General features: G+C 42.9%; 1 protein-coding gene across 1 annotated transcript in view; it reads right to left on the reverse strand.

The window, feature by feature from the left end:
• PERP (p53 apoptosis effector related to PMP22) overlaps nt 1-17,105 on the reverse strand; it is a 28,869-nt gene extending 11,764 nt beyond the window's left edge. Inside the window, exon 1 of the mRNA XM_088453172.1 lies at nt 16,571-17,105. Coding sequence (XP_088309298.1) covers nt 16,571-16,763 — 193 coding nt within the window. The 5' untranslated portion in view covers nt 16,764-17,105. The remainder of the gene's footprint in view (nt 1-16,570) is intronic.
• Nucleotides 17,106-21,956: the final 4,851 nt, after the last annotated feature.

Here is a 21,956-nt window from a genome sequence, read left to right on the forward strand (position 1 = left end):
ACATAATAATGAACACAGAGGGGGGTTGGGGCATACTAATGGCCACAGAGGGGGAAGGACATAATAATGCACACAGATGGGAGGCATAATAACGGACACAGGGGGATGGCACATACTAATGTACACAGATGGGGGAATAATAAATAACAGAGGGGACATAATAATGGACACAGGGGGGCATAATAATGGACACAGAGGAGGATGGCACATACTAATGAACATAGAGGGGGAATAATAAATAATATAGGGGTGGACATAATAATGGACACAGGGAGGCATAATAATGGACACGGGGTGATGGCACATACTAATGGACACAGAAGGGGGAATAACACAGAGGGGGAACATAATGGATATAGGGGGAGGGCATAATAATAGACACAGATTGGGGGCATAATAATGGACATAGGTAGCACAACACGGGGCATAATAATGGACATAGGTAGCACAACACGGGACATACAGATGAGGGGTAGCACAACACAGGACATACAGATGAGGGGGTAGCACAACACAGGACATACAGATGAGGGGGTAGCACAACACAGGACATACAGATGAGGGGGTAGCACAACACAGGACATACAGATGAGGGGGTAGCACAACACAGGACATACAGATGAGGGGGTAGCACAACACAGGACATACAGATGAGGGGGTAGCACAACACAGGACATACAGATGAGGGGGTAGCACAACACAGGACATACAGATGAGGGGGTAGCACAACACAGGACATACAGATGAGGGGGTAGCACAACACAGGACATACAGATGAGGGGGTAGCACAACACAGGACATACAGATGAGGGGGTAGCACAACACAGAACATACAGATGAGGGGGTAGCACAACACAGAACATACAGATGAGGGGGTAGCACAACACAGAACATACAGATGAGAGGGTAGCATAACACAGAACATACAGATGAGAGGGTAGCACAACACAGAACATACAGATGAGGGGGTAGCACAACACAGGACATACAGGTAAGGTGGGAAGCTTAGTGCAACACATACAGGTATGGGGAGGTGGGGGCATATAATACAGAACATAAAGACCTAGAGGGGTACAAGCAGACATATCAAAGGACAGAGGACAACACAAAGAAAAAAAGTTAAGGATGGAAAGAATAATCTAAATAAAATGTACATTATGACTGCAATAGTAATATTAGAATAAATGCTGTCTATCCTATATAAACTCTGAGAAGGAAAATTGGGGCTTGCATTTTGTGAACCACCTCTAAAACCACCTGTATCCCAGGTCAGTGATAGAAAAACAGCTTCTGCGGGAAGAGGTGTGAATAACAACGGGCCCACTGAGAGGTAGGACAATTTCATTTAAGAAATGAGAATGTTATGAGAAAATTTTTTGGTGTTTTTCTTTTTATGTCAGACTTTGAAAACAGTATTTCTGTCTGTAATGTGGTGAGGGAATGATGTGAGTGAGGGGTATTTCTGTCTGTAATGTGGTGAGGGAATGATGTGAGTGAGGGGTATTTGTGTGTCTGTAATGTGGTGAGGGAATGATGTGAGTGAGGGGTATTTGTGTGTCTGTAATGTGGTAAGGGAATGATGTGAGTGAGGGGTATTTGTGTGTCTGTAATGTGGTGAGGGAATGATGTGAGTGAGGGGTATTTGTGTGTCTGTAATGTGGTGAGGGAATGATGTGAGTGAGGGGTATTTGTGTGTCTGTAATGTGGTGAGGGAGTGATGTGAGTGAGGGGTATTTGTGTCTGTAATGTGGTGAGGGAATGATGTGAGTGAGGGGTATTTGTGTGTCTGTAATGTGGTGAGGGAATGATGTGAGTGAGGGGTATTTGTGTGTCTGTAATGTGGTGAGGGAATGATGTGAGTGAGGGGTATATGTGTGTCTGTAATGTGGTGAGGGAGTGATGTGAGTGAGGGGTATTTGTGTCTGTAATGTGGTGAGGGAATGATGTGAGTGAGGGGTATATGTGTGTCTGTAATGTGGTGAGGGAATGATGTGAGTGAGGGGTATTTGTGTCTGTAATGTGGTGAGGGAATGATGTGAGTGAGGGGTATATGTGTGTCTAATGTGGTGAGGGTATGATGTGAGTGAGGGGTATTTGTGTGTCTGTAATGTGGTAAGGGAATGATGTGAGTGAGGGGTATATGTGTGTCTGTAATGTGGTGAGGGAGTGATGTGAGTGAGGGGTATTTGTGTCTGTAATGTGGTGAGGGAATGATGTGAGTGAGGGGTATATGTGTGTCTGTAATGTGGTGAGGGAATGATGTGAGTGAGGGGTATTTGTGTCTGTAATGTGGTGAGTGAATGATGTGAGTGAGGGGTATATGTGTGTCTAATGTGGTGAGGGTATGATGTGAGTGAGGGGTATTTGTGAGTCTGTTATGAGAGGTATATCAGTGTGTCAGCATCAGGGTCAGGGAGTGGTGGTGAGAGGGATCACAGATGGTGAAATATGGGGTCAGTGAGCGATAGTGAATGATGGGTACTTCAGTGTTTGCGGGATGGTCTCCCGCAAGAGGTAGTGGGTAAGAGGTTTGGTGTTTATAGCATTGATTGATGGGCAAAATGTATTCAGTGGGTGGTGGGCAAGGTAGTGTAGTACAGGCAGCAATAATTACACCTGTGCCTACACAAAGGTTGTGTGATAGGTGACAACTATCGGCATACCAAAATGTATGTGGTGGGGGCACAAATATATATGCAAAGTGGGGAGGGTCATTGGGGTGGTTGAAGGTAGGCGCTAGACCACTCCACAACATACAGGCCACGCCCCCCGCATCGTTGGTCACACCCCTGCGGCAGCATACAATAGGCCCTTCATAAATTTCAGCTCCAGGCCCATCTGGACCTTAATCTGGCACTGCCTACTAGTATGTTTTTAGACTAGAGTGGGAGGAACCCAGATGAAAATACGGCGAGAACATACAGTTTATTTTAAAGCAAAAGAGCCACGTAGTGCAAATATTCCCAACTACCTTTTGCCCGCAGCTTTGCTCGCATGGATGTCCGTCATTGCTCAGTGGAACTATTACAAAGAAAGCAGTGGCATCCAATATTGTGATGTATATTTTATATAGACATTGATCACAAAATGTATTTGTAAACAATATTTGCAGTTTTTCCTTCAAGGATTAACACAAAAACACGATTGGGGCTACTGACTCGTGAGCAACCCACAGGAAGCTGTCCATGGGAGAAGCAGCTGGTCCCAAGATCTACGCCTGTAGCCCTGAGAGTTTGTCCTTGCGATTTTTTGATAGTCATAGCGAAGCAGACGCTTACAGGACACTGCAGGTGTTTGAATTAAAAAGGGAAAAATTGTTGGGGATTAGGGGTACAAGTAGTATAAAGAAACACAGTCTCACCTGCGCCAGATTCCGCTAGAATCGTGCTTCAATTAGTCATTGCTCTACAGAGGAACCTAAGTCGAATTCCGTTGCATAACTTGGGCGGAGTCAAGTTCCGCAGAAGCATGATCGGAACACCAACTTTCAGTGCAATGTTGTGCAGCTGGACTTCCAGCGCACTATCTTGTAGATCCCAAATCCATTGCTACTTAAACCGTATAACAAGGAACGGTTGCAAGTAACATGTGCCACCATAGAATGGATATGTAGCATTTGTCTTGGTGCGCCATCTACTGGATTGACATGTAAACTGCAACTTCATGAGTCAAGATAAGCTGCATGATTAGTGATTAATATATAGTGGTATTTTCCTGAGAAATTTAAAAAAAAAAATATATATATATATATATATATATATATATATATATATATATATATATATATATATATATATATATATATATATATATATATATATATATATATATATATATATATATATATACACACACACACACACATTTGGGGCGTGCAATATGTGTATATACATATATGGTCATCTTGGACTTGAGAGGCCTATGCAAATTCCGATAGAAGAATTGTCTCCATAGTTCATAAACAGTCCCTAAAAGTATATTTGTCCCCCCAAAATATTATATTTATAAACATCGTCATTTTTGGCTTGTGGAGCCTGCACACTGCATGTGCAGAATGTCAAGTGTCTGGTTTTCTCTTTATTGCTCCTCTCCCTAATGTCACATTGAGATAATTCACACCTCAGTTTCTTTCTGGGTGACTGAGCTAGCTATACAATATTGAAAACGCAATCCAAATTCATCCTGTAGTTTTTGAGTGATGTCAGAACAAACAAAACTTCAGCAAAACAATAAATAGTCTACATAGTTCATACACAGGGCCTGATTCAGACCCGGACGCTATTTGCGGACAGTCGTTCCAAAAAAGGGACCGGCTATTTAAACTGAGCGCTCGCTCTTTGCGGTTTGTTGACGCCTCTATGGCTGAGAGAGCGAAAAATGCTCTCACTTTTTTGTAAAGACGCCCCTTTGCCATTCGCATCACACGTCATCTTCGGTATTTATTAGATTAATCGGGTACATCGAAAGGCATCTGAACTGCTCACAGTGCTTGTGGTAGCTTTTTCTTACCGCTATCACTGTGAGCAGTTCAGGCTAAAAGACAACCAAGTGACGTGGTCGATGACGCTCCTTTACTAATTATGCACTCCCATTAAACGCCCTTTTGACCGTTTGGCACGCCTGCGTTCGGATCTCCACTCCCCCGTTTTCAAGCACCTTCCCGTTACCAACCACAAACGGTACATTCTGTCAATCAAATTAGCAGCTCCTCGCTGTTTTGCGAGCGCACCATTTCCGACCGCAATAACTGGTTTGTGCATGCGCATTATAACCCATACGCCGTTGTGCGAACATCGCTCAGAGCGAACGCTTACGAGCGGCTCTGAATCAGGCCCACAGTCCCAAGGAGTACATTTCTGTGTACAGACACAACCATTACAACCTTATTATAAGTAAAGATACATTAGCACTATGGACAAGTACATTTACTAAACATAACAAGTAAATTGTGCAGACATGCTCAGTGCTCACATAATAAAGACTAATAAACACCAATATTTTTTCTGGGCCTGGCCCAAGTTTGTGATCTAGAACAGTCAGTCATTTACTACCACTAATAAGTAATCTAATACCCCTTTCACACAGAAAAGCAACTTACTGGGTAAAGCACTATTACCCGGTAATTTGCCGATCAATACAGGTCCTTTCAGTGTGCAAGAGTCAACCCAGATCAAAATTCACGGGACTTGGACCCTGGTATTGAACAGGGTCGGAGACCCGGGTTGACCCTTCCATACAGAAAAAAATACCAGAGTTGATCAGCAAGTTACTGGGTAGACATGTATGACCTGGTAAATTTGCTTTTCTGTGTGAAAGGGGGTTCAGGTTGGGACCGGCAAAACGAACCGGCACTCAAATGCCGGGTAAAAGCAGTGTATTTGGGAAAATTCTGAGTAAAAGTGGCATTAGGGTATGAATGCACAGGAGGTTTAACATAAGCATGTGGCATATTACCCTGTCACATGCTGAATGGAAAGTGCATACATCTTTTGCACTGATCAGTATAGTGCTTTATAGATTACTAACAAATGCTGCTTTTGCAAACATGGTGTTGTAATCAAACACTGGTCCATCCAGTCTTGCATAACTAGAATAAATCAAATTATTTTAGGATTATTCTTTGAATGGGAACCAATTTCTTATAAAAACTCCTTAACATGCCCATTGTCTGCACTCCAGCAGATATTTCCATCTTAATCCACAAACCCATGCACTCCAGCTAACCAATTATTGAGTACAAGGCAATAGGTAGACAACAGCAAGACAAGGTCACCGAGCCACAATCTCTTCATTAACCTATAATAAAAACAAAACTATGTTGCACTTCTCAAGATGCGTACACGGCAATGTTCAACAATATATCGTTCATTTTTAAGCAGTGAACCACCAACGATGTGCGTTCCCGCATGAACGATAACTGTATCTATGATCGTCCGTACATGCAGGCCAACTTGCACGACAGTCAACTTCGCCGGTTCAGCAGGATGACTTCACTGAAAGATATCTCTCAAGTCGTTGGTGGTACATATCGTACTGTGTGTATGCAGCTTTAGTTTTCCAGTCTTTCATTATTTTTAAAAGGATATATTTTAATGATATTCAGTATCACACACAGGCTTAGGTTCACATTTACTACATTGGTTTCTGCGTGTCATCATGGAACTAAATTGTGACTTATACACCACACCTAGCCCTCCAGACAAGCTAGTCTATACTCCACCCAAATGATTTAGCAGAGCTAGGTTGTTTTATATGTGGGTGTAGAAACATGATAGTATGCTTCTTTGTGAGTCATCTGAATTATTGTGCTGACACAGGCTTCATCATTTACCTTTACTTAAAAAAAGTATATGGAATAATCCTATACAGTCAATGGGAGGGACAGCCATCAGATATATTTTAAATAAAAGGTTTCCAAAAGGTGGAGTAGTTTAAATTTACATCTAGAATTAACAATGCACTTACAAAGAAAGTTACATTATCACTTCAAAATAGCATTGTTGGGTAGGCTGAAAAGTACATTAAAAATCACTATTCATGGCTTCCCCCCCATCGGAGTCCCGGGGACTGCTCCCAGCCCTACGCGGCAATTTAAGTGACACTTGACAAGCAGGTGATCATACCAGTACAAAAGTGACCAAACAATTGGAAGCGCTCTTTCGGCTCATTGCAGTCGAGACTGACAGTCTCAGGGGGAGAAAACGCCTCCGCCTGCAACAGCCTGTCCATCGTGTGATTAGCAGGAAGCACTACCAATGGGAAAACACTGCCAGGCTTTTACTGTGGTGGCTGCAAAAACAATTATTCCTGAACATGGGCTCTCTGTCTAAAGCCGCATATCCACTTGGCGATTAAAATGAGTGATTTAATGAACGATATCGTTATCATTCATCGTGCATGAATTGGGCACTAAAATGTCAGAAACGACCAGCAATGCGCGCTCCCGCTGGTCGTTTCCGGCATCAATCATCTCCCGAACATGCCGGTCAATTTGCCGACAGATTGGCCATGTTCTGGGATGAGGGAGGGTGCCGGCACTGAATGACATTCAGTGTGGGCACCTACAGGGGATCAGGGACGACTGTACGATTACGACGTCGTAATCGTACTCTCTTTCCATAGTTGGGCAGTGGATGCATGGCTTTATCTCTTCTGACTGGTTTGCAAATCGCTAACAGTCTATTTAATATCGCCCACTATTTGTTGCAATATAAACTTCACGGCATATGTCCAAATTAAGTAATAAATTGTTTGCCTGCAAAATTGATGCCTCTGACGTATCAAGGTGAGAAGTATACTTTTAGCAAAATTAGTCAGTCAAAAACTGGATAGTCAGTTATATATTTACCAGACAATTTAATGTCTGGTAAATATGATCAGCAGTAGTCAGCAATATTATACCAAGCTGTGTTTATTTTCACTGCAATTGTTCAGCAAGATTTAATATGCACAGTAAAGCGCTGCAGAATATGTGTGCGCTATATAAATAACTGGTAATAAATAAAATCCCCAACATGAAGCCCGGTACAATGCAAACGTTTTTACTATGTAGAATTTAATTTCCCAAGCAAAAATACCCAGATTTCACGTTGCACAGAAAATATAGATTTGCCAGCTAATGAAACACAATAACCAATTTCCATCTGGGTAATCAGGGAGATATTTGGATTGGTGGGTGGGCTGATAATGCTTTGGAGTTTAAAAAAAAATAATAAATAAACAGCCAGGTCCCTTGCGACACTGCTAGCGCAGAGTATATTTCACCCGAAATGCATCTGACTTGCAATGTGATGCTACTAAAATGCACCACGAGACTGCACTGATTAATTTGATATGCGACACTTGTACATCTGTGTGTGACAGAGAATGGAATCTGTATATAAATGGTTGGGATGCAGCATTCGCTGCTTTTTTCCACGCCAAGTTCAGTAATGCTTTATTTACAGACTCAGTCGCACACAGATATACAAGTATCACATATCAGATTAATCCATGCAGTCTGGTGGTGCGTCTTGGTCACACTGCATTGGTAAAAAAAATAGCTTGGCGATAGAGTAGCAGGGGATCTGGCACCAGGTGCAGCATGGCATATTGATGTTAGGTGTATTAGCCTATTAGGACACATCTGTAAAAGCCATATGGGTATGGCAGCACGATTGAGTCATTGTGGCCATGCCCCCCACTATACAGTGTCAAGATCACAGGTATTGTAGAGTAGGGGCAGGTCTACAGTGATGCGATTAATCGAAAGTCTTGTCACCCCCCGACCCAATCTGAGAATCCTAGTTATTCACAATTATAAGGGTTCTCTACGCAAAGTTCATTATTCCATATAGATAGTGCAACGTTCACTGCACTACACTCTGCTCCATTTTCTCTGCAATAAAGTCTAAAACAAATGGGGGAAATACACTGCTGGTCATTTTTAAATATTCTGAATAAAACAAAGATGCACTTTCAGATTCTCATCAAAGAAATCACACTATCATTGAATGATGCATGAACACAAGCACCAAGGCTAAATCCATATAGAACAAAAGAAAGCATGCTACAGCATTATACAAACTTACTGGGGCTCCTAGCAAACTGCCATTCTGCTTGTGCTAAGATTTAATACTAACTAACAAAAAAAAATAGATTGCAAGGAATGGAATCCATTCACTTGTTGAAAATGTAGTGAATAGTTGTTACCAAGGACATATCTTTCAGGAATGCCAAAAATGTAACAAGGCTGTGATCTCGCTGCTAGTCAGTATGTGTGTGAGGGAGCGGAGGCTGGACACACACCAACACTGCTGTCCACAAGATGAACCTTATAATTATGCACCAGAAAACATTTAGGGCTCTGGTTATCAAGTCTTTTCTAGTCTTCATCGCAGTGCCCCATAGGAATAAACCTGATCTTCCACTGTTTCACCAATTTAACAAGGACAAAGGTCGTACAGGTACTGCCACTGCCCTCTGACCGCTATCACCATCATAGGATGACAATAGCTAGAGGGCCAGGACAAGAATAAAATGCTTAACTACAAAACAGTTTATTTAGATCAATACATTAAAGAAACAATTATCTATAGCTAAATGAGAGAGAGAGTGGGGAAGGAATCTGCAAGCAAAGGCTACCAGTACACAGGGTGTGGTGTGATTGGTTGACAATTATGTTGACATCCATCATGTCTGCACGGATGATAGGTCAACTTGATAAGCTGTTGACAAACCATCCCTGGTGGTCTAGTGGCGTCTCACCTACTCTCAGTGCAAGCAACGGCTCCAGTGTCTTCTTACGGTTCCTGGCGGTGGTGAGGTCTTAGCCGTAGCATTCCAGTACGTATTCTCCCACCTACAAGGGCAGTTTAAGAGACAGGGCTCATGTGCATACTCTCTGTGGTGCAGTAGACTATGGCATTGTGCAAGAGTCTACTGCGCATGCACAGGTCATCCGGTTATATGGTGCCCAAGTCATGGTACTGGAGACTTCTCTACTACACATGCGCAAACCAAACAAAAATGGCAGCTGCCCCATTTTTAAACTGATGGGTTGTGCAGTGCTGACACTGGACTCCCGAGAGTTATTAAACATGGGTGCAGTGTGGAGCCCCTGGACCCATGTGCACCGCATACCCTGCACCCATTATAGATACACCAATGACATCCTATACCTAATCCTCCCTTTAGTGTTTAACCCAAATCTCTCCCAGCTGCCTAACTATCTGTGGCACCCTGTCAGCATTTTCAGAATGTCGACATTTCACGGGTCTGCCTTAATTTATTCATTTCTATTTGCTTAAAGATCAAAACTAAAGGCATTTAGAGCTGCAAAAACAACTGACAATGATCAAAGTTGGGTTTCAATTGAAACTAAAAACCCACAGATAAAAAGTCTGATTTTTTTTTTTTACAATATTCAGACGAAGATATTGGTCGTTTTCGGTATTTGAAGTAAAACCGACCTTAAGCAAAGTTACCCCCAGGACTGTGCTAGTTAAATAGGAAGAATGCTCTTACTGCTGTCATACAAGACTGCAAAGCGGAGTACCACTTAGCTGCACCAGATAGATTTTAATGGTACTTAAGAAAAAAGTTTTTCTATTGTTGCAATAGAAATTATTTCTTACTGTCCAATATTGATTTGGGACTTGTTTTGTGTGCAATTCATAGCAAAATAGTTGATAGTTGCTATATATACACAGGGAGTTTGGAAAGTCTCTCAATTCAAACAGGGGAGCCACATAAACTGCCAGTTAGCCCTGGTCAACAATGTTTGGTAACATTTGAGGTGGCAGGTGTTGTAGCTCCCCTAATTGAATTTTGGACTGCACTGCAGCCGCACCTCTGGAGCTGCCTCTGTCACACAGTCACTGCGGAGGGACTTTCCAAGCTCCCTGTAAAAACACACACACACTATACAGGGCCAAAAGTATGGCCACCCCTAGTGACTGAAGAGGCATTGGAGACTCTATTATATGTTGAAACTAAGGTCATTGTTCCCAGAAATGTGTGTGTGTCACCCAGTTTTCCAGGAGGGACGAGGCCAGGGTCTGCGTTGGCGGATGCAGATTCCTGGCCTCTGAAGTGACCAGCACTCAGTTAGGTTGCGGAAACTTCAGCTCCGACAGCCTGACCAAAGGAGAAACCGGTGCTCACAAATGTGTCTGACACCACCTTCTGCATTTGCATTAAGATGGATGGAATTGCAAAAGCTGCTTGTGTGCGGCTCTACAATTCTGGCCATCCCTGAATCAGGCCCAAATGTATTATCTGCTTCAGCGCTCCTCAGTTCTGCGCTATGAGCTTGTGTGGCCTACAGCTTCACATCTGAGCTGTTGCTACTAGTCATATCCATTTCACAATAATAGCACTTACAGAGGACAGGAACAGCTCCAACCGGGCAGAAGTTTGCCAAATGGACTGCTTGTTGAGGTGGCATCCTATGACAGTGCCATATTCAAAATCCCTGATCTCTTCAGTATGACCATGGCTATTGCTAAGGTTTGATTATAGCGATTGCTGTATGCTTGATTTTATGTACGATTAAGCCAAACATGGTCCTCAAGGCACCCCAAAAGTTCAGGTTTTAGAGATATCCATGGTTGAGCACAGGTGGTTAAATCAAATTGACTGAGGTACTGATGATATCACCTGTGGTCAAGCATGGATATCCTTAAAATCTGGATTGTTAGGGTGCATTGAGGACCAAGTTTGGGAACCGCTGCAATAAGTGTGGCAGAAATAGCCAAACACACCAATTAGAAAGGGTGTACTTTTGGCCATGTAGTGGATGGATGGATGAAAAAAAAAAAATGTAGGGATTGGGAAGAATAAATTAAACATACCAATAACATATTGAAAACATATTCTAATGGCTTTTTACATATGGTTAAAAGACAAACAATTGCACAGAATCCAATAAAATAGACAGGAACAACTGAAACAAAGAAAACATTTTGCAGACGTTAGTGTGACAAAGAATATCAGAAAACGTGATATTCTTTGTTACACTGATATACAAGAGGTGCACTATGGGACATGAACTAATATACATCCTTACAGACTCCCTGGCAGACAGAAGACAGATGTATGAGTGTTTGGCTCCATATACAGCACTATATTTGGAGATCGTAATTTCAGGGTGTTAAATAAGAAACAAAACTGCACAAAGCCCTTTAGTGACAACATCTAAAGCCTGCCTACATAATATGGCTGTATTAGTCTCTCTCGGTCTGCATACAGTATAAGAAACATGTTAAAGAAGAAACTGTGCACTAAACAAAATAGAATTGTGTTCCAAACAACTAAAAACTGCATAGCTCAATTTTATACCTTCAACTGCCTTAGGTCACAGACCACATTAAGCACTCAGTATTTTTGCAGCTGTTGTCAGTCAAATTTCCCATCCCAGCTGGTGCTTAGTTTTGGCTTGCTGCATTAAAGCTTAAAATGCATTTAAACAAAACAAAAAAAAAAGTGGTAGCAATGACAAAAGGTCTAGGGGCCTATGCATCAGGGGAAAAAAAAACCCCAAACAAACAGACACTACTTACACCATTCCTACCAAACTGTAATACTACATGATATGTTGAACGATATGGCAGATTCCAACGCATTGGAATGACAATTCGCTGAAATCGTCAAGTGTGTACACACTATGCACACTCCCGTCGCATCTTACGATCTTCTCTACATGCAGGAAGGTCAATCTCGTTAACTATTCCCCTCAGATCGTGCAGTACGTATGCACTACCAGGCAATATGGTTACATTACATAGTTAACGATCTAACCACCAACTGATGCAAGATATCTTGTGTGGTAGTTTGTTACATTACACAGTGTGTATGCACAGAATAGTTTGTCCGGGAGTTCAAGGGAAATTGTTGACAACATCGCATCATTTGCAAGTTGTCTAGTGTGTCCCTAGCTTAAGCGAAATCTCAAATTCAAAGAGTGCACAATTTTCCTTACTACACCTATATAAGTGATTCACAGAGCACCTGATGTCAATTGTGTTGTAAATACAAGACCACTATCACTGTGTAGTTCTACAACATGGTAGTGATATTTTTGGAAACAACACGTAGATGAAAGAGCATTTCAGACAAGTAAAGGTGTCTACACACTAGACGATGTGGTCACGATGAGATATTGTGTCTGATTTTCCCTTGAACTCTCCCCAGCAGCTCCCTGGCAGTCGTGGGCACGATTTGGTGTTAAAAACTGTCCAAATAGATCCATGATCTATCGTGCATCCTAACTATTTCCAGTGCATCGTGACTGAGATTGTCAGAACCTGCCTGCAGCAGGAAAAATCTGAAGATGCGTTGTACAACCAGCGGGTGTACATGCATCGGCAGCGTGATTGTGAGTTGACAGTCACGATTAGGACATTTTACACGATCTCTCGCTCCAATGCGTCGGAATCGGGCGGTTCGTGTAAAATATTGCCTAGTGTGTAGGCACCTTTAGTGATAGGGTTATAAAGAGGCACAAATCTAGCTAAAAAAAATGGGCGAGAATAGACAGATTTTGCTAAGCTTTATGAATTGAAAAACAAAAAGTCAAACATCTCAAGTTCTACAAGGACTTTTACTTCTATGCATTTGCCCAGCGCTGCACTCACCAGGGAGTAAAAGCAACATGACCGTCAAATTATTACCATGGCAACACACCACTTGCTCTCACAACACCAACTTTAAACACATTTTTGTTCCCATCACCTCTTGAACTCTGTACAATGTGTATAGATAATTGTAGACCATTATGACAACTACTGAAAAGAAAAATTGCAGTCTTATACCCCTAAACCCCAATCAGAGGGTTTCATTTTACTTTGTACAATGAAAAAGAATAATTAGAACTATGGCAAACTCCTTTTTTTCACTTCTGTATTAGTCATCATAATTGTACCTACCATATGCAACAAAGAACAATTAAACTATTAAACACTACCTACAAGAAACATTAAAACCTGTCACTAACCGACTGTGAAAAACACACTGTGCTCATAACAGAGCAATACAATCTCTTTAAAATAATTGTATCTCAACATAAACACAACTAAGAGGCAACTAAGAAAATGCAACAACTCTAATGGAGCGTACACACGGTCAGATTTGTCAGACTTGTCAGATTTGTCAGATGAACGACTGAACGATTGAACGATTTGAACGATTTGACCAAAGTTTTGAACGATTTGAACGATTTTTGACTGCATTAAAATGAATGGAATCGTCCAAGTCTGACTGCAAACCCATCAGATGTCAGATATCGTTATCTGACAAACGGGAACGCGCATCGTTGATCGTCCATCGTTCAGGCATGTCAGATATGTCAGATTTTCCTTCAGATATGAACGACTGAACGATTTTTAAATCGTTATCGTTCATATCTGAAGGAAAAATCTGATCGTGTGTATGCACCATAAAGCAGCGTATCCACTAGACAAAAAATTGTACGATAATGTCCACAATATCGTCCAGTGAATATGCTGTCAACGACAAGCGGTGCACGTTCCCTCTGGTCGTTGACATCATCTTTCATTGCCCATACTTGTAGGGCAACCTGACTATATTGTGAGGTTCTGCAAGTACGGGGATGAGGGATGGTGACGTCACTGAATGAGATCGTGAATGATATCGTTCAGTATGGGTGCTCAATGTCGTTAACGGCATTGAGCACATCACATTAACGCCATTGAGCACATCACATTAACGCCATTGAGCACATCACTGCTGGGGAAACACTAGAGGATGTCGCTTTTGGAGCATATCGTCTAGTGGATACGCTGCTTAAACCTTACCCTAATCCACCCCTCCCGCAGCCCAACCATAATCCTCATACATACCGTTAGAAGTTGTCGGCATTCTGACCTATCCAGATGCTGACTTAATACCGTATCAAGCTTTTTCTTATATATAATTGTGTAGAAACTTCACAGAAATCTCTGGCAATGTGCTAATTAACACTGCAGATTGCAGTCCCCATTATTATCAACGGGGACGATGATCTCACCCCTATGTGCCAAACTTCTAAGAGCAAAGCTTTTCGGAGTTTGGCCCTGGTAGTTTACACCATCTTCAGATGGTGTATACTGTTGTAAGCCTATGGAGGGTCAGGAGAGAGACTCTCCATCGCATCGTCCGCACGCACAGTGGCCCTGATTCAGAGCTGAACGCTCTGACAGAGCGCTCGCTGTGAATCTGGGCCGAGTTTTTTTTTTTTTTTTGGTAGAACGGCCTCCTGGCCGCTCGCATAGCTGTGGGTGAACACCCACAGTTATAGCGAGCGGCCAGGAAGATGGTCGCAATGGTCAAGACCATCGCGACCATCGGGCTTGCGACGAGACCCTTGTGGTAGGGTCTCATTGCCGCAAGCCCCAGAGAAATTTCGGCTCTAACAGAGCCGAAATCTCTCCCACTGACATCACTCGTGATGTCAGTGGGGCCGCCCCCAAACGGAGGCGTTCACATGGGAACGCCTCTGTTTGGGCAGCCACTCACCCAGCCCGCCCACCAAAGGGGGCATGCTGTCACTCAACATCGACAGCACGCCCCCTTTGGTACGAGACCCAGAGCGACGGATTGCCCGTCGCTATCTGGGTCTCGCACATGCGCACGACGGAGCCGGCTCCGTCGTGCGCATTAGCTCTGGGCCACCATCGACCCGGTTGCGAGCGCTCAGCGCTGGCGACAGGGTCTGAATCAGGCCCAGTGTCAGCTTCTACAGGAGAAGTCTCTCACACACGTGAAAGACTTTTACAATTTACCAGGAATATAACTCGCAAAGACAGCATGAGTTCCCCTATGCACATGACAGGTATATTTTCTTTAAAAATGAAAATATCCCCTGCGATATGGACCCTTAACAATCGCGGCAGTTTCACGTTTATTAGTACACAGACCCCCTCAGTGCTTCTGGAATCAGATTACTATTACATTTAGCAATAGAAATGTGTTGGTTAAACTATGTGCATGCAATCATGACTGGTCTAGTTCATGTAATAAATCATTAGTGTCATTTCCCCAACTGTATAGAGCTGGATTTAGAGACTGATTATATTTACATTTTATACAGTTATAATAAAATTATAGAAACATTGGGCCTATGTATTAATAATCACAGACCAGCCGCGATCATCATTATCCATTTCGCCAAGGATATTTTCATTTTTAATTAAAATATATCCACTATGAACAAAGGGGAACTCGCAGGGACAGCGGTTACAGTAACCACTGTCCCTGCAAGTTATAGCTCCGGCAAATTGTAGAAGTCTTTCACTGCAGTGAAAGACTTCTCCGGGGGAAGCCGACACTGCGCATGCGCACAGCATCAGCTTCCGGGGCAGGCCGGGCGCTGCGAGACAGATAGAAAGATCTCTCTCCTGCACCTGGAGCCTCCACAGGCTTACACCATCTGAAGATAGTAAGCTTGCCCTATAGATTGAAAGCTTGCAAGCAGGGTCCTCTCTATGTCTGTCTGTTATCACCCTGTTTTGTTCTATAAATGTTTCCAATTGTAAAGCGCAACAGAATATGCTGCGCTATACAAGAAACTGTTAATAAATAAGTAAATTACATAAAGCTTTGCTTATCGGAGTTTTGTACATCAGGGGTCAGATCGTAGTCTCCATTGAGAATAATGGGGACTGATCTGCAGTGCTAATTAACTAACTGAAGTTCCTGCATATTTTTATGTAACAAACAGCTTGATAAATACCCGAAACAAACGCTTCTACACTGTTGCTTACACATCAGGTCTGATTCTGATAGGACTGTTCCATCTGTACTGTCTACAGAACACTGATCTTTGCTCTCCATTCCAATGTCCCTCCCCACACACTACTCTTCAGCCAAGGCTGCTGCACATAGGCCTGGAAATGGGGGTGCCTCGGATTTGTGCTACTACCTCAACATAAACGGAAAAAAAAATGCGTAAATTAATATTTTTTTTTTAAAGTATTTTCTATGTTACACCCCTAACCCGAGTAATGGTATGCACTATGCAGCCACCTGTCACCTGCACTCTCCCCGATATTTTGCTTACTATCCTGCACTGACCACGCCGGGTAGAACTTACCGTAATCCTGGATGGAAGTACAGGTTTCAGCGTTCACCCTGCACGCCTCCCAGAGAGAGGCATACTCCCTGCCGGACTCCGTCTCCACCCAGCCCTTGCCGGCCAGGGCGATTATATCGAAGATGATTGCGAATAGCAGGAGCAGGGGCAGGATCCATTTACACCTGGGATAGGCGATGCCGCACTTGAACATGTTGCAGATGTCTGGTCCGAGTAAAACAAGCTACTGTACACTGGCCGGTGGGCGATAGTGTGTCAGAGCTGCTGTATGGCTGCGCACGGCTCTCAGGAAAGTGCTCTTACTGGGGAATCGGATAGGCAGGGCCGGTTACTGCTGGCCAGCCGCACCTTATACATGTGCCGTGACTCACACAGGGCTGCACGGACCTGTTATATCAGGGGTGGGGCGACTAAGCTTGTTATGACTTTGGCTGCTGTCTCTGCCACTTCTCCCCTCCTCACTCTGTAGCTGGTAAACAAACCTAAGCTCAGGTTACACCACTCCCTGGTTTCACCCAGTTGCACTCTCACAGCAGTCACTCACTCACTCTCAGCCCGGCACAATGCAGCCCTCTGATCTGGGAACAGGCATACTTTATAGCAGTTTCCCAAACTCTGCCATTACAGTCATGTTTTAAGGCTATCCATGCTTGAGTCCAGATGATTAAATCAAACAAACTGACTGAGGTACTAATTAAGTCACCTGTGTTCAAGCATGGATATCCTTAAAACCTGGACTGTAATGGCAGAGTTTGGTTTATAGCAAAAGCTAACTAGTATTAACACAATTATTTAATACTTAAAAACAACATTTTCAGTTTCCATAGATGAAAATTTAACTTATTGTCAGTCATGAAGAGCACTACTTATATACAGGTTAACCCTGAGTCTGGCGCACCGCTGGGACTCCCAGATTTGGGCGCAGTGCCCCTGACAGGCGCCTGTTATAAAATCGTCATTAGCACCTAATTAACGCAATTCAAACGCTCTTAAAGTGATCAGTGACCTTCATTAGGATGTACAAAGAGAGAATATATGGAAATCTGATTCACAAAACCACATTTATTAACCTTAAAGCAAGTAAAATACAAAATTTTAAGAGGCACAGTGTGCCTAAGAGGCCACCCTAGACAAACCTATATATTTCCGCAAAATACCCACAACCTTTGTAATTTTAATTCATAAAATGAGCAAAATACACAAAATTGTGAGAAAATAAAATAAATACATACCTTCAAAAGTCGGACGAGTTCAGGAGAAATGAGCCTAAGAGGCCAGGAAGGTCACTACTGCACTCCACGCAGGCGGTGGGTAAACTGACTAGGGGGTGTTTCAAACAGCCCCTGCGCCCCCTTGCGGCGGAGAAGTGAGCAAGAACAGCTTTGTCAGCTGCGCCTGACGCAGGGTTAAGGGGCATATTTAACAAGCTTGTTTCTTACAGTTTCTGCATAATTTTATGTTTTCCGGCTATGGTGGGGGCAATTCAATTGTTCTATAGTGGCTGACATCCCATTTAAAGTCACGGGAGATCAGGAGGCGAAATTCAATTATTGCATGTCACACTCAAATAGTCAGGTACCCATTACTCATAGCTGTGTGTGGAAACAAATAAATCATCCCCCTATGTATCAATAGCTAAACGCAGAAGATTTAACTGAAATCTGCAAAGGCTAACTAGCGTAGATTACAGTCCCCATTATTCTAATCCCTATGTACCAAGAACCAAACAAAACAGCTTTTGGGAGCTAGTTCTTGAAAGCGGTTCAAACTCTTTTGGCAAAAGGATGCAGACGTAGGGCAAAATTTACTAAGCGGCGGGTTCTAAACCCCGGAGGTTTGGTGGTGGTTTGACGACTGGTTCTATTCTGTTCTAAACCTCGGGGGTTTGGTGGCGGTTTTGCTACGGTCTCTAAATGACATCCCTATTCTATTCTAAAATGTGTTTTGACTGAGGTTTGGCGGCGGTTTTGCTATCTGTAGATTTACTAAGGCCAAAACTGCGGCAAAACTGCCGTCAAAGCACATTTTAGAATAGAATAGAACAGAGCTGTCATTTAGAAACCGCTGCAAAACCACCACCAAACCCCTGGGGTTTAGAACAGAATAGAACCTGCCGTCAAACCGCCGGGGTTTGGAACCTGCCGCTTAGTAAATTTTGCCCGTAGTGACGTCACTTGACGGGAGAACGAGGCTTGGATGTGCTTTCTGAACCCAGCAGATATACCAGATCTCTTATAGAGATGGAGCCACAGCGCTTTTGATTACAGGCTTGTTGCCCTTAATATGCCAGTTTTAAGAATCTATTAGAAAAGCAAAGCGAAAAGCAGCACAAAAAAATAGCCAATTTTTGCTTCGCAATTTTCACAGTATTTATATATTTTGAAGTGCCGGTATAGCCCATGCGGTAAATGGCTGTCCTGGTGAGGAGATTTCAAACATCTGTCGCATTTGCAAAAACTTTTCGCATGCGCCGATCAGCGTCGGTGATCGGGAAGATGGCCGGGGGGATCTGACTGAAGAGGGAGCTAGCGGGGAAGCTGAGAACATGGAGCCAGGCCAGGGCAGAGAAGGAAAGCAAGAAGAAAACGCCATCTAGATTTGGCGTTATGTTTTTATGTTTATCAAAAAAGATGAGAGAAGCTTTTGCGCTATGAGTTTTGTTTTGTAATTTCATATATACATATATATAGTGCCCAATATATAGTGGCCCTTCTATAGTCCCCCTTATGCAGTACCCAATATATAGTGCCCCCAGTAGTTGCCCTTATAAAGTGCCCCAGTAGTGTCCCTTATGCAGTGCCCCCAGTAGTGCCAATATATAATGCCCAATATACAGTGTCCCCAGTAGTGTCCCTTATATAGTTCCCCCAGTAGTACCCCTTATGCAGTGCCATCAGTAGTGCCCCTTATACAGTGCCCCCAGATTTTTACACATAAAACATCCAGACACACACACAGACAAAATTATACTTACCGGAATCCCCGCTTCTGCGCCCGCCGCTGTCCGCTGCTCCCGTCCCATTCGGCACTATGGGAGAGACGTCATGACGTCTCTCCCTTCACCCAGTTCGGGAGCCGGAAGGCGGAGATCATGAATGAGCTCCAGCCCGGCTCCAGCAGCCAATAAAGTCTCTGACTATTATTGGCAGCAGTGCTAAAACAATCACTGTACCTTACACACATCCGTAATGTTTAGCAAGACTGCAAAAACATCGGTAGCATTGAGTTCCGCTGCAAAACAGCAGTCAAAACATTTTTTAGAATAGAATAAAACAGGGCTGTCCTTTAGAAACTGCTGCAAAACCGCAGCAGTCATTTGAAACGGAATAGAATCCGCCGTCAAACCGCCACCAAACCGCCGGGTTTAGAACCCACCGCTTAATAAATTTTGCCGTCAGAGTCATGGGGATGAGGGCACTGCTGGATTGTGGAGATGCCAGTTTTGGTATGATTTACCCAGTATTCTATCTAATAGTGGGATTTGATCAATTGAAATGATATATATATATATATATATATAGAATATACTTGAAATCATAGGCGGCACTCGGAGGCTGATGACATGAAACCCCCAAACGAGGGACTTTATTCAGCCAGTTTGGACAAACTGAATAAAGTCCCTCGTTTGGGGGTTTCATGTCTTCAGCCTCCGAGTGCCGCCTATGATTTAAAGTTTATTCTGCATTGGGGGTGCTGTCCTCCTGGAGGGCACCAGAGCAAGATAGGACTGTTTGTCCACTGGAGTACCGTTTCTCTCTCTCTCTCTCTCTCTCTCTCTCTCTCTCTCTCTCTATATATATATAAACACACACAGGTGCATAAATATTGGGACATTGACAGAATTTTTATATTTTGGCCTCTATTCACCACCACAATGGCTTTGAAATGAAACAAACAAGATGTGCTTTAACTGCAGACTTTCAGATTTAATTTGAGGGTAATTACATCCAAATCAGGTGAACGGTGTAGGAATTACAAAGGTTTCTATATGTGCCTCCCACTTTTTAAGGGGCCAAAAGTAATGGGACTATCAACTCAAAAGCTTCATGGACAGGTGTGGGCTATTCCCTCGTTATTTCATTATCAATTAAGCAGGTAAAAGGTCTGGAGTTGATTCTAGGTGTGACATTTCCATTTGGAATCAGTTACTGTCGACTCTCAATATGAGATCCAAAGAGCTGTCACTATCAGTGAAGCAAACCATCATTAGGCTGAAAAATCAAAACAAACCCATCAGAGAGATAGCAAAAACATTAGGTGTGGCCAAATCAACTGTTTGGAACATTCTTAAAAAGAAAGAACGTATCGGAGAGCTCAGCAACACCAAAAGACCCGGAAGACCACGGAAAACAACTATGGTGGATGACAGGAGAATTATTTCCCTGGTGAAGGAAAACCCCTTCACAACAGTTGGCTAAATCAAGAATACTCTCCAGGAGGTAGGTGTGTATGTGTCAAAGTCAACAATCAAGAGAAGACTTCACAAGAGTGAATATAGAGGGTTCACCAAAAGATGTAAACCATTGGTGAGCCTCAAGAACAGGAAGACCTGATTAGAGTTTGCCAAACAACATATATATTTATATAGTACTGTGCAAAAGTTTTAGGCAGGTGTGGAAGAAAATGCTGCAAAGTAAGAATAATTTTGAAAAAAGAAGTGTTAATAGTTTATTTTTTATCAATTAACAAAATGCAAAGTGAATGAACAGAAGAGAAATCTAAATCAAATCAATATTGGGTGTGACCACCCTTTGCCTTCAATGCAGCATCAATTCTTCTAGGTACACTTGCACACAGTTTTTGAAGGAACTTGGCAGGGAGGTTGTTCCAAACATCTTGGAGACCTAACCACAGATATTCTGTGTATGTAGCCTTGCTCAAATCCTTCTGTCTCTTCATGTAATCCCAGACAGACTCAATGATGTCGAATCAGGGCTCTGTGGGGGCCATATCATCACTTCCAGAATTCCTTGTTCTTCTTTACGCTGAAGATAGTTCTTAATGACATTGGCTGAATGTTTGGGGTCATTGTCCTGCTGCAGAATAAATTTGGAGCCAATGAGACGCCTCCCTGATGGGTTTACATAATGGATAATTACCTCCTTGTATTTCTCAGCATCGAGGACAAGATTAATCCTGACCAAATCTCCAACTCCATTTGCTGAAATGCAGCCCCAAACTTTTAAGGAACCTCCACCATGCTTCACTGTTGCCTGCAGACACTCATTATTGTACCACTTTCCAACCCTTCGGCGAACAAACTGCCTTCTGTTACAGCCAGATATTTAAAATTTTGACTCATCAGTCCAGAGCTCCTGCTGCCAGTTTTCTGCACCCCAGTTCCTATGTTTTTGAGCATAGTTGGTTTGCTTGGCCTTGTTTCCAC

Source organism: Taudactylus pleione, unplaced genomic scaffold, assembly GCF_031769625.1.
Source record: "Taudactylus pleione unplaced genomic scaffold, aTauple2 ptg000006l, whole genome shotgun sequence".
In the NCBI taxonomy this organism is placed as follows: domain Eukaryota; kingdom Metazoa; phylum Chordata; class Amphibia; order Anura; family Myobatrachidae; genus Taudactylus; species Taudactylus pleione.